Below are 12,471 nucleotides of genomic sequence, written 5' to 3'. Positions count from 1 at the left end.
GAACCACAGAAAGCCATGGGGTTTGCCGGGTGCCACCAGCCTGTGCGGTGGCGTGGTGGAGCCAGCCTGAATCCCTGTGCCACGCCGGGCGTGGGGTCCTGCCCAGCATCGCTGAGGAGGAAGACCGTGGAGCAATAAGCAAACAAAACACATAAACACAGAATTTGTGGGAAATACCTGTAAAGGGACTTCAGGATCAAGTTCAAATTTTGGCACTTTTTCAGTCCAGAGCATGAATTTCTTTGTTTCCGGATCGATGTAATAGTCAAAAATTGTCCCCTGAGACGGAAACTTGACAGTTTTAAACTCGTTCACCCACCACTTGCTGAACTCCACGCGGTAATCCACGAGCTGGGAGGAACCAAACAGAAAAACTCAGAAACCGGTCAGCCTTGTTGCTTTAGCATTTTCTGAAGGGACACAGCCAAGAGACGGAGCTGGGCAGGCGCGGACAGGAGCGTACCTGGTCCTGGAACATGGACCCACCGAAGGCCCAGGCACAGGCAAAGACGAAGTAGAGCTCGTAGAGCTCCCGGGGCGAGTCTGGCGGGGTGGTCTGTGGTGTCAGGAGACACTCCAGCAGGTACAGCACCATCTGTATCACCGTGATCTCGGGGATGGGGGTGATCTTCTTGAATCCAGACTTGACCTTCTCTAGGCATACTGGCAGGTACTTGTCAAAGAGGATCATCAAATTGGCCTTCTCGGACTGCACCATCCTTGTCTCAATCCAGCTGGTCACAACTCTACAGGAGGGATGGGCAGGGCTGCAGGCAAGCACGTTGGGGGGCCAGCACCCATCTCATCCCACCCCACCCCACCCCACCCCACCCCACCCCATCCCATCCCATCCCATCCCATCCCATCCCATCCCATCCCATCCCATCCCATCCCATCCCATCCCACCCCATTCCATCCCATCCAACCCCATCTCCCTCCCCAGGCTCACGGGTTCCAGCCCAGGTCTGCAGGGTTGATGTAGAGGATTCCTGCCCGGGACACGGTCGCTGGCGTGGCAGTCCGCAGGTGGCTGATCTCAAAAAGGAGCCGCATGGTGGGGTTGAGGGGGATGCGCTCATTACTGGCCAAGGTAAGAACCTGGGGAAAGTAGCCAGTCACGGTAGGATGCCCTGATCTTGGGGCCCAGACACGAATGCAAGTTAATGAGCAAGCAAAGCTCCTGGGGTGTGATGGCACTGACCTTATTGTCATCCATGACTGTGTTCAGGGACTCGATCCACATGGGGTCAATGTCTCCATCAAGGATGATCCACTTAGGCCCCTTGTGTGTGATGTTGGCCAGGTCACGCATCACTGAAGAAAACAGACCTGCCCCACAGAGAGAGACACGTGGGTTTATCCTTTGCAGCTCTTTCCACTCACAGCACGTTTGCTGAGGGACAGACAGGACTGCATGCTTCCCTGAAACATGTTCCTCCTCCCGCAGACTCCAGTAGAAAGCCCCAAGAAATGGTCTTCCCATTCCCATTACCACATCCCAAAGTGTTTATAGATTCACATTTTATGAAGGTATTTGCCTATGCACCAGCAGCTGCTGAAAGATGGTTTGTGCCAGGTCCCAGCTGGGGTAAGCGACCACCCTTGTGGCCATGTGCACAAGCATTGGTGTCTCACCGTCCTTCCACTCTCGTGTGGATGGATGAATAACCCCAAACAGCTCATCACAGGTTACAGCCTTCGGGTCAAGGTCCATGATGACCGGCTTCCGCTTCATGCTCTTGTATGTCTTGTTGAGTGATCTCAGCACCTGCGGAGAGGGGAACCGTGCAGCCGCGGCCACTGCTCCTATGAGGGCATCTGCAGCCTTTGGCAGCCTTTCCCGCAGCCGGGGGCACAGCGCCTTGCTCCCACCCGCAGGTCTGGCTCATGGCTGGGGTGTTGTGGGAGCCCAGAGCCCCGCCAGCCCATCCTAGCGGCACCGCAGCACGCAGGGCACCGTGAGATCGTGCCTCTGCCTGCTGCCTGCCTCGTCCCTGCTCTCCCCAGGGTGCTTCGGGCAGCCCCTGAGCTGTGCCAGCTGGCGCAGGGACAGCCCCGTCCGAAACCTGCTCAGCTCCACAGGATGAGCCCGGCACACGTGCTGGAGGGCCTGGCGTGGCTGCGGACACTGGCTGTGCTGCCATCCGCTGCCCAGACGCTGCTGCAGCCAGGGTCTGTGTGGGCAGCTGAGGCCGGTGGCAGCGTCCGCATGGAGAGGACGGGGGAGGGCATGGGATGTCCTCGGCCAGGAGCAGGAGGGGACCCATGTCCTCAGGGGTGGTTTGGCCTCTACCTGGGACTTGCCACAGCCAGCGTTGCCGATGACAAAGACGGAGTGTCTCACTTGCAGCAGCTCCTCCAGCTGCACCACCTTCAGCACGAAGCTCTCCTCCGCCTGCAGCTTCAGCTCCAGCATGGACTGCTTAATGATCTGGGAGGGAGAGCGGGCGCTGACCACAGGCAGCCGTCATGGCCTTGGCAAGACCCCAGAGATGAGCCAGCCGCCCCCAGAGTGCTAATCGGACCTTTGGCCTCTGGACACTGCCAGGTATGGGATGTCTCTGGCACTGGTGCCGCGCCTGGGCTTGTACCTTCTCAAAGTTGAGGTCCCTCTTCCTGGGGACATCCAGGGCTGGGAACAGGTCTCCAATCAGCCCCATGAAGATGGGCAAGTCGTCTGTCACAATCTTGGGGATGTTGAAGTCTCGTAAAGCTCTCATTAGAACTTGGTCCTCAGCGCGGCCAGGGTCCCCTCTCTTCAAGGAGCCGGCTACCACGAGCACGGACTTGATGGCTCGCAGACCCCAGTCATAGTGGTCCTGCCGACAGGCAGCAAAGTATTACAGCTTCGTGTTGTTGAGGAAGAACTGCTTTAAACACCACCACAGTGGTGTTGTTTAAACCCCCTGTTCATCGCCCCACACCCGGGTTATCCAGGCAGTGCCCAGCGGACGGGACTCGAGTGGGCTGATTTACAAGCCAAGCCCTGGGCAGTCATGGGGTGATTGGCAGCTGGGCTTGCTTCATGGGAGCACATTTTTATTGTAAATCACTTCTGCAGAGATGAATAATATCTGGATGCTCTCATCTTAACTAGCTGTATTCTATTCTATTCTATTCTATTCTATTCTATTCTATTCTATTCTATTCTATTTTTGGACTTGATTTCTTTCAGAAGGCAGAAATATGCCATATGATGCACCAGCTTGGAAGTGGAATTTGTCCAGCCATAGACCTGAACTATGCCGAACGTCAGCCAGACGTTACTATCAGCAATCCCACAACAATCCGTCAGGTTTGAAACTCAAATTAATTCTTTCATCTTAAAGAACCTTGCAATATTGCTAGATTACCTGTTTAGATAGTAGCTCTTTGCAGAGTGTGTACAAAGTAATGAACTTTCTTGCTAGAAGCTTAGCATCAATAAAACCTTCTGCAACAAGCATGATTTCACAGATCAGTTCAAAGTCAGGGACTACCATGGCGCAGGGTCTGGAGAAGAGCAATGGCAGGTTAGCAGGGCTGTGCACGGGCATCCACACACCCCTCGCCCTCCCACAGACAGAAAGAATTTGCATTTGAGTTTCCAATAGAAATCATTCCCTGCTACTGTTAGCACCAGAGAATTGGGCAGTAATTTACACCGGCTGGGGCCTCTGGGGGTCTCTTGTCCAGCCTCCTGCTCCAAGCAGGGCTCAGGTCACCCTGGGCCTTCTCCGGTCACAGTTTGAGTTCCTCCAAGGACAGAGACCCCACAGCGTCCCTGGGTCACCCCTTCCAGAGACCCCGCAGCATCCCTGGGTCACCCCTTTCAGTGCTTGACCATCTTTTTTTCTTAATCTCAATGGGATTTTTAGCTGAAGGTGGCAATTAGACCCCCCGAGCATCCTATTCCCCAGGCTGAGCAGCCCAGTTCCCCCGGCCTCGGACCACCTCGGGGGCTTTGAGCAGGGCTGTCCCAGGGTGCCAAGGTCTCCCTGACACAAGGGCTGCCAGTACACACAAATATCCTCATTTGCACTAGCAAAGTCCACATTATGGATGTAGCACGTGAGTGTTACAGCAGAGGCAAAAGCTGTAACAACTGCCAGTTGCATACTGACCCGTCTGCCTACAGGTACCTGAACAGAGCTTTTAAATTTTCAGGCAGTTCTGTGCGTCCCGCGTAGCCTGGGTTCATGGTAATGAACAGCCCAACCGAGGGGATCAGAGCGATAGTCTCTCCAAGGAAATTGAATGTTTTCTTCTTGGCGCGAATTGCATCTTGAATGCATTTCACCTGGCAGGTGAGTGGAGGCGTCAGTGCCGGCAGTGCCGGAGCTCCCAGCCCTGCGCCCCCGGCTCACCCTCACCGCCCGCCCACGGAAAGCGAGCCTGGAGGCTCGGTCGTGCCATCAGCAATGCTGGAAATAATATTGACAGCTTGCCGAAGCCACGGTAGCGCAGCACTCCCCGGGCTCAGGAGAGCTGGCCCTAGATCAGCTTCTTGCCAGGCAGCACGGCGCCCTGTCCCCGGGCGACAGCAGAGCCGGTGGAGGGGGTGATGGGTCACCGGGATGGGACCAAAGCCTTTGCACTGCTGCACTTCCCTTCCATTTGCCCCCCAACATGACACAGTGGAAATAACAGCAGCAAATTGTCCCTTGGAATGTCAGGCTTAAGTGAGACAATGTTCACCACATGAACTGGAAACGCTGAGAGGCTCATCCAGTCCCTACGGCACCCCACGCTGCCGCAGGCTTCCTATGGGGGGCACACACCTGCACAGCAATCACAGACAAAACCTCCACTGAAATGCGATTGAATTCGTCGAAACAGCCCCAGGCGCCGGTCTGAGCAAGGCCCTTGTAGATATTGCCACAGGACTGGAGAGAAAGCACCGGAGATGCGTTTCAGACACCGAGCTTTCACAGGGGGGCCGCAATGTGGGGGTTTGTTAGGAAAGCCCAAGTGCTGGGAGCTGCTCCTGCCTTTATGGTTTGTGCTGTTCCCTGGGGAAATGCCCCACAGCATTACAGCCCCCCCGGGCTCCCCCAGGCTCCCCGGGACATGAGCTGGCCGGAGCTGTTGTGGGAGTGAGTGGTGCAGGATGGCGCCAGGGGCTGAACCCACGATTTTCTTGCCGGCTGCGGAGCCAGGGGAGAGCAGAGCAGCTTCAGGGCATTGGCGATGGACACTGCAGCCGAACACAGGGGTGCATGCTGCAGCAGTGCCCCCTTGTCTAGGCAGACACCCCACAGCTCTTGCCTCAGTGCTGCCGTCCCCCTCCCCGCGCCTTACCTTGTAGTCCATCTGCTCGGAGCAGTTGAAGACATAGACCATCATGCCGACCGCCCGGCCCAGGTCCTTGGTGGTCTCCGTTTTCCCAGTGCCCGCGGGGCCGGCGGGGGCCCCCCCCATGAAAAGGTGGAGGGACTGCGTCAGGGTGATGTAGCACCTGCGGAGGGGAGCAGGGCAGGGCTGAGCGGTGCCGGCAGCGCGGCACAGCCACAGAGCCGACCTCGTCAGTGTGGGCAGGGGGAGGTGTGGGGAGCCGAGCCCCTACCGATCCGTCAGGGGGGTGATGACCAGCCGGGGGGTGTTCCCCAGGTACTCGTAGGAGTACTGGAGCTGAGCGTCGCAGATGTTGGCGTAGCAGTGCCTCTTCCCCTCATCCCAGCGGTGCCGGAGCTGGGACTGCCATGTGAAGGCCTGGGCGCTCTCCACCTGCGGGGCAGGCGGCTGCGGAGGGCAGGCAGGCACCGGCACTGCCCGCCCGGACCCGCCGGGACAGCAAGCTCCCCAACACGCATCGGGACCATTTGTCACCTCCGTACGTGAGGAGAGCGTGCAAACTGGTCTCAGTGCAATGCCGGGGTGGGTGAGAACCGTCCCTCCACATGGCCCAGCCCTCCCCGTGTCCACCGACTGCGGAGCACAGCCCTGCGCCAAGGCTCGCAGCTTCCACCGAGCACGGCAGAAGCCAGTAAAACTGCTCCTGGATCTGGCTTTGCACGAGACCCAGCCTGACTCTGTCTGACTCCAGCCATGCTGTCTACCTCCCCGGCTGCTGTGCACCCCTAATACCCCACGTGGGGTTTCCCTCTTCAGACTTCCCTCACCCAGTTTGGATACTTTGAAAATATTGGAAAGTAATAACATAACAGGAAATCTTTGCTCAGAAGTGCTGAGAGACAAAGCAGTAAAAATATCGTCTTGCAATGAATACCTTTGCAAGGATCATTTTGGCCACAATGTCCCTGGCGTGGACATCAATGGTACAGATTGTCATGATCTTCATCCTGTCTCCAGCAGTCAGGTTTCCAATGAGCAGTGAAATCAGTGCATTTAGCTGATTGATCTGAGGAAGGAAAGAAACGATGAACGGAAAAATGACTTCATACTTCGTCTGTCTCCCGGTGACTCCCGGACTAGACCTCTCCTCTTCGGAGTAGAGAGGGGCATCAGGACAGCCCTGGGTCAGGTCCGAGGGATGCCAACCTGCTTTTTGTTGTAATCCCTCATCGCGTTCTCATAGCCTTCCTCCAGCCTTGAAAAGGCAATGCTGACTTCTGTAGTCCACCAGATCTGGGTGCACGTCAGAGCAACCTGCAGCAAACCACAGGGACAAAATCTGGCCATGAAGGGAAAGATGTCATCCCCACGATGGCTCAGGGCAGGCGCCTGCACCTCCCCAGGCTCTCTGCTTGCTCCTCCTCTTGGATCTTGGCCCATGGGGCTGCCAGCCTGCCCGTCCCCCGCGCGGCAGCTCCCACCTGTGCTGGGTAGTCGAACACCCACTGCTCCCGCGGCTTCTCCTCGTAGGTCACCGCAGCCTCGGGGATCAGGCCCCGCAGGGTGGAGCGCATGCTCGCCAGCACTCGGTTCAGCCACACCTCAACCTGGAGGGTCACATTCAGCAAACCCTGAGCGTGCGGTCCCTTGCCCGTGTCCGGTCTGGTCATGCACAGTTTAAACTGATGGCTGCTAGCTGGCTTCTGCGGGGTCTCTCTTGGCCCACCCAGGCAGGACATCACTGAGGGAGCCCACCTACCACCTTCTGCCTAAATTTCACCTAGGTGCAAAGTGTACATGCATGTTCCTCTGCCCTGAGCCTGGGAGCCCCTGTCCCATGATCTCCTATGCCACAGCATTAATCGATTAATCTCAGTGCACACAAACACCCCCCTACAAGCGCCGGCTATGGTCGCTGGTAAAGCCTTGCCAGGAGTGGGCACACGACCCTGTGGCAGCGCACATGCGGCTCCCCGCTGCTCGGCATGGCCAGCTTCTCCCTGCACGTCGTAACGAGCTGCATGAAAGACCCCGGTACCCGCTTCCCATGGCAGTTTATGGAGCGTGGTCTGAGGATGAACAACAGAGAGGAAAAACACACTGCAACTGCCTGAGGGGCTGCGGGGCTGGAGTGGGTTTATGTGACCAACGTTGCTGCAGCTCTGTTCTACACCCATAACGCAGAACCTATTTCTGGGGTTATTTTTGGCTGAAAGGCTTCACAATTGCATTCCAGTCACAAGTGGTGTCCCCCAGGGATCGGTGCTGGGGCCGTTCTCTTTAATATCTTTATCAATGATCTGGAGGAGGGGATCGAATGCACGCTCAGTAAGTTCGCAGATGACACTAAACTAGGGGGGCGTGTTGATCTGCTTGAGGGTAGATTGGCTCTGCAGAGGGATCTGGACAGGCTGGACAGATGGGCATGAGGTTCAACAAGGCCAAGTGTCGGGTCCTGCACTTGGGTCACAACAACACCATGCAGCACTACAGACTGGGGGCGGAGTGGCTCGAAAGCTGCCTGGCAGAAAAGGACCTGGGGGTGTTGGTGGACAGCCGGCTGAGCATGAGCCAGCAGTGTGCCCAGGCAGCCAAGAAGGCCAACACCATCCTGGCCTGCATCAGGAATAGTGTGGTGAGCCGGACTAGGGAAGTAATCATCCCCCTGTACTCGGCACTGGTGAGGCCTCACCTCGAGTACTGTGTTCAGTTTTGGGCCCCTCACTACGAGAAGGACATTGAGGTATTGGAGTGTGTCCAGAGAAGGGCTACAAAGCTGGTGAAGGGTCTGGAGGACAAACCTTATGAGGAACGACTGAGGGATCTGGGGTTGTTTAGCCTGGAGAAGAGGAGGCTGAGGGGAGACCTTATCACCCTCTACAACTACCTGAAAGGAGGTTTTAGAGAGATGGGAGCTGACCTCTTCTCCCTGGTGACAAGTGATAGGACAAGAGGAAATGGGTTCAAATTATGTCAGGGCAGGTTTAGATTGGATATTAGGAAGCATTTTTTCACTGAAAGGGTTATTAAACATTGGAATAAGCTGCCCAGAGAGGTGGTGGATTCACCATCCCTGGAGGTGTTTAAGAAAAGGGTAGATGAGGTGCTTAGGGACATGGTTTAGAAGTGGTGGTGTTTTTATCAGGGTAGGTTAATGGTTGGAATTGATGATCTTAAAGGTCCCTTCCAACCTCACTGATTCTATGATTCTATGATTTTAAAACTGCTGCCAGGCTATTAGTGCACAACAAGCAAAAGACTCATCCCTGTCCTGAACCTGCCCACCTCTGTCCCCGCAAGTGAAGGCTCCGTGGAGCTCAGCTGACCTGACCAGACAAGTCGCAGTCTGCGTCGAGGGGCACATACTCCTTGTCCCGACTGAACATCCCCAGGCCAACCTTCAGGGGCTTTTTGTCCGGGCTCATCTTGAACTTCAGTTTAGCCAGACTGTCAAACAGCTTCGGCAGATGACGGGACACCTGGGAACAGAGGCACAGCACAGGTCAGGGAGCCCCAGTCCCACGCAGAGGTGTAATCACTGCTTGGATTACCTCCTGCACGACTCTCAGGACACTGCATCCCTGAGAAGGGGGGTACTGGGGGTGTCGTTCTGTCCATTAGGATGAAAAATAATATTTTGAAACTGCTATTACAAGTTATTATGCATGAGACACAGACTTGCCTCCACACTTTACACTCAACCCATACCTCAGCCGGCTCGTTCCCATTAGATAAAATATCAAGCAGGTCTGCAGAGGAAACAAAGTAGAATCTGGGAAAAGCCAGTCTTTTGGTCTCGAGGTATTCCGCCAAAGCCTTCTCACAGAGCGCCAATCTAACAGAAATCAAGGAAGAAAAACTGCAGTTAAAACCCCCACATATTATTTTTTACTCTTTGCAAAGTCACTGCCATGTTGAGGAAGACGTCACTTTGGAGAAACCAACCTCTTCCTTTGGCCCTATACCAGCCAGTGGAGGCCTCTCCACAACACCTGGGATGACCCAGACCTCACCTTTTCTGCAAGGCTTCGAGCTTGTTGTAGAGCCCAGGCTTGTTTGTAGCTTCAATCACATTGGGAGTTTTCACCGCATCGGCCATTAATACCTGCAAGAGGGAAAATGCTTCAGCTCTACCCGAACCGGCAGTGGGCTCCTGGAGGCCTGGGGGGGGGATGGGCTTCGCACTTTAAAGTCTTGATCGATAGCATCAAAATTCTTCGAGTCTTCTGGCAGTTGACTGCGGATGTCTTCCGAGCCGATGAAGATGCTTTCCAGGTGACTCCATGTCCTCTGCACCTCAAACCAGATGCTGATAACGGAGTCGGTGGTCGACAGCTTCTGCTGCCAGCCTGACACCTCCTGAAGGAAGAAGGCTAGGTACTTGGAGGTCATCAGGTTCTGCAGCTGCACTTGGTTGTCCTCCAGCGTCTCAATCAGCACTTCATTTGACTTGAGTAGCAAGATGCCGGTCCTGGCGTGGGGCTCATGCTCGAACAGCATCGTTGCCCAGGTAGCGTCCAGGGTGTTCAGCACCTGCAGACAGGGAGTGAGAAATGATCTGGACTTTGTGGTGCCGAGTCCCAGACCCCGCGGGAAGGCAAGGCAGCAACAGCACTGCCTCCTCCAGAGCATGAGCTGCCTGGGTGCCACGCTGCGCGTGGACTCCAGCCCCAGGAGCAGGAACACGAGAGCTAACAGCCACAGAGCCACATCACAGCAGGGCTCTCAGTGAGGCAGGGAAGGAACTGAGCCCCATTTACCTTCTCCATCCCTGACTCCTTCAAGGCTTTGTCCACGATGCCACGAACCTCATCCTCAAACTTGTGCAGGTTCAGCTGGAGCAGATCCGCAAGGGTTGTGTCCTCGGACATGGTGAAGTTCACCTGGAGCAGAACCGGCATCGTCATCACATGGACTCCCCTCCGCAGAGGCAGCCCAGTGGCTGGCCCAAATGAGCTCATTAACACCCACAAGTGTTTGTGTATGGCCAGCTTTTAAAACAGATTGCGTGCTTCCCCTGACGGATGCAAATCTCGGGAGCCTCCCGGGCCAGGGGCTGGGGCCAGGGAAGGGTGGAGGGCTGGGAGCACCTTGGTTGCCTGCATGAGCTCCTGCCAGTGCCGGTCCCTGATGGCCGGGTTCCGCAGCTCATTCACAGCCCGCAGCGACGTTATCATGTTCTTCACGCTGTTGTCCAGCCCTGTGAAGGCATCCCAGCTTCTCATCTCCTTATCCAAGCTCCGAATGTCTTTAGCAAATTTCTTACAATCAATATCCATCTGTTCAACATTGATATCCTTCCACTTGGTGGTTTTCCAGTCGTCAATGTTCGTGTTAACCTGAATTCAGAATACATTTTCACAGGACATGTAATTAGCAGAAGCACTCCTTCCCAGGATGACGAGCAACATGCCGAGTGCCTGCACACCCCGTGCACCCGCCATGCCTCCCACACGCACACGCGTGCCCGCACACCCATTGCACCCATGCTGTGGTGTGCAGCCCTCGCACCATCAGACCCGCTCTGACACTGTGACAACCTGCCCCACGTCTCACCCCACCTCTCATGGCAATGAGACTCTTGGAGGAGCTCCAACGGCCCCGCACCTTTGGCTGGCACTGCCCAGATGGCGCCGGGTGCCCGCGCTGGGTGCAGTCTGCTGCCAAGCCCGTGCCTGGAGGCAGTGTTGGGCATTGTGCCCTGGCACAGGGGCCAGCACCGAGCCCAGGGCTCCTGGTCACTGCTCGACCACAGATGGCTATGGGCAGATCCTGTCTGCAGATGCCGGGCAGCTCATCACGGCCTCAGGAACTTTGAAATTGTGAGGACCAGCCCTTCACACCCCAGAAACCTGTTCTGCCCATCCCCATGCTCCTGCCTCTCCCTGTCCTTCCCATCACGCTGGCTCACAGAATGTGGCACGTACCAGGACAATCATGTCCCAGAGCTCCTTCAGCAAGCGCACCTCCTTGTGGCATGCTTTGAGCTGTTTATATTTTGGGATTGATATTTCGAACAGCCCGGCTGACTTGGACAGGGCTGCCATGTCACTCTCCATGGCGGCGATGCTCTTCTGTTGCTGGATAAGAAAAAGTAAAGGTCTCAGCTGGGGACCGCGTGCCAGGGACAAGTCTCCTAGCTCAGCGATGACTCCGTCCCTGCTGCAGCGTGGTGGGGATGGGAGAGCCACTGCCACGGAGCCAGACCCTCCCCGTCGGGCTGGGAGCCGGAGCCGGAGCTGGAGCGGCTGTCCCTCCCCAGCCCCGCTGTGAAGCAGCACACGGTGCATGGGGCCGGGGGCGGCCGGCAGTGCCGGTGGAGACAGCAGTGGCCCTGGCGTCCTGCCCTTCCTTACCTTGTTCAAGGACTTGTAGGGGTCTGGGTCAGTGTATGAAAAAGGGGCTTTTTCCCGGAACTTCTCCCGGAAGGCGTGCTGCCGGACCTGTGCGGGGAGGACGGGGCTCAGGGGGAGCAGCTGGGAGCCGGGGGGAGCAGCAGGGTCCTCCTGAAGCTGCTGAGAAGCTGCTCACTCTCCCCCAAGCCCCTGGGCAGGCACCTCGAACTGCTGGCACTTCTTGTGGATGCTGTTGACTTCATTGGCTTGCAGGGGAGCCACGCTCTGCTTGACGCGCAGGCAGAGCTTCTTGGTGCTGTCCCAGTGCTCAGGGAGCTCCTGCGGGAAGCACCACACGGCGTCAGCAGCCTGACCCCAGGGAGCCTGTGCCCAGCCCCCCGCACCCCGCACAGCTCACCTGGAGCTGCAGGTGGATCTCCTCTGGCATCTCCTCTCCGTAATTGCTGAGCAGGGCAACCGTCTCCTTCAGGGGCTCAAACATGCTGTCGGTCTCCGCTTGCCTTTCCTTGACCCTCATCAGGTGCCCCATCACCTCTACCAGCCCGTTGTAGTCTCCTTCCTCCAGCGGTTTACTCAAGCCAGCATTTGCCTCTCGGATGAAGTCCTGCAGCTCCTGGAGGCTGGGAAGAAGGTGGCGGTGCTCACCGGGCATCGCCGACAGGGCTCACGGCCACCCCTGTGCTTGCCTGGGGCTCACTCTGCAGGGCACGGACCCCCAGGCACTCACCACCATGGGGGTGCCCGGCAGCTTCACCCGTGCCCCCATGGCTTTGTCCCTTGGTGGCCAGTCCTGCCCTGGCACACCATGGTGCCTTCACCACAGCCCGGCCAGGCTCTGGTC

The 12,471-nt window shown here is 56.8% G+C and overlaps 1 protein-coding gene across 1 annotated transcript in view; it reads right to left on the bottom strand.

Moving 5' to 3' along the window:
• The window catches only part of DNAH17 (dynein axonemal heavy chain 17), a gene marked incomplete at its 5' end in the record, with an annotated part of 39,448 nt that overhangs the window by 19,260 nt on the left and 7,717 nt on the right, over positions 1–12,471 (bottom strand). The window contains 25 exons of the mRNA XM_082492391.1: positions 178–351; positions 464–746; positions 950–1,098; positions 1,202–1,329; positions 1,636–1,768; positions 2,294–2,431; positions 2,592–2,819; positions 3,354–3,492; positions 4,122–4,279; positions 4,761–4,865; positions 5,281–5,437; positions 5,546–5,706; positions 6,209–6,340; positions 6,481–6,588; positions 6,756–6,881; positions 8,601–8,753; positions 8,983–9,109; positions 9,288–9,379; positions 9,460–9,807; positions 10,035–10,157; positions 10,365–10,613; positions 11,202–11,354; positions 11,631–11,717; positions 11,832–11,948; positions 12,028–12,250. Coding sequence (XP_082348517.1) covers positions 178–351; positions 464–746; positions 950–1,098; positions 1,202–1,329; positions 1,636–1,768; positions 2,294–2,431; positions 2,592–2,819; positions 3,354–3,492; positions 4,122–4,279; positions 4,761–4,865; positions 5,281–5,437; positions 5,546–5,706; positions 6,209–6,340; positions 6,481–6,588; positions 6,756–6,881; positions 8,601–8,753; positions 8,983–9,109; positions 9,288–9,379; positions 9,460–9,807; positions 10,035–10,157; positions 10,365–10,613; positions 11,202–11,354; positions 11,631–11,717; positions 11,832–11,948; positions 12,028–12,250 — 3,991 coding nt within the window. The remainder of the gene's footprint in view (positions 1–177; positions 352–463; positions 747–949; positions 1,099–1,201; positions 1,330–1,635; positions 1,769–2,293; positions 2,432–2,591; positions 2,820–3,353; positions 3,493–4,121; positions 4,280–4,760; positions 4,866–5,280; positions 5,438–5,545; positions 5,707–6,208; positions 6,341–6,480; positions 6,589–6,755; positions 6,882–8,600; positions 8,754–8,982; positions 9,110–9,287; positions 9,380–9,459; positions 9,808–10,034; positions 10,158–10,364; positions 10,614–11,201; positions 11,355–11,630; positions 11,718–11,831; positions 11,949–12,027; positions 12,251–12,471) is intronic.

This window comes from Vanellus vanellus (assembly GCF_965231255.1).
Source record: "Vanellus vanellus genome assembly, chromosome: 17".
Classification (NCBI taxonomy): domain Eukaryota; kingdom Metazoa; phylum Chordata; class Aves; order Charadriiformes; family Charadriidae; genus Vanellus; species Vanellus vanellus.
The sequence above is the reverse complement of the archived record's forward strand: the minus strand, read 5'-3'. Positions and strand labels throughout refer to the sequence as shown.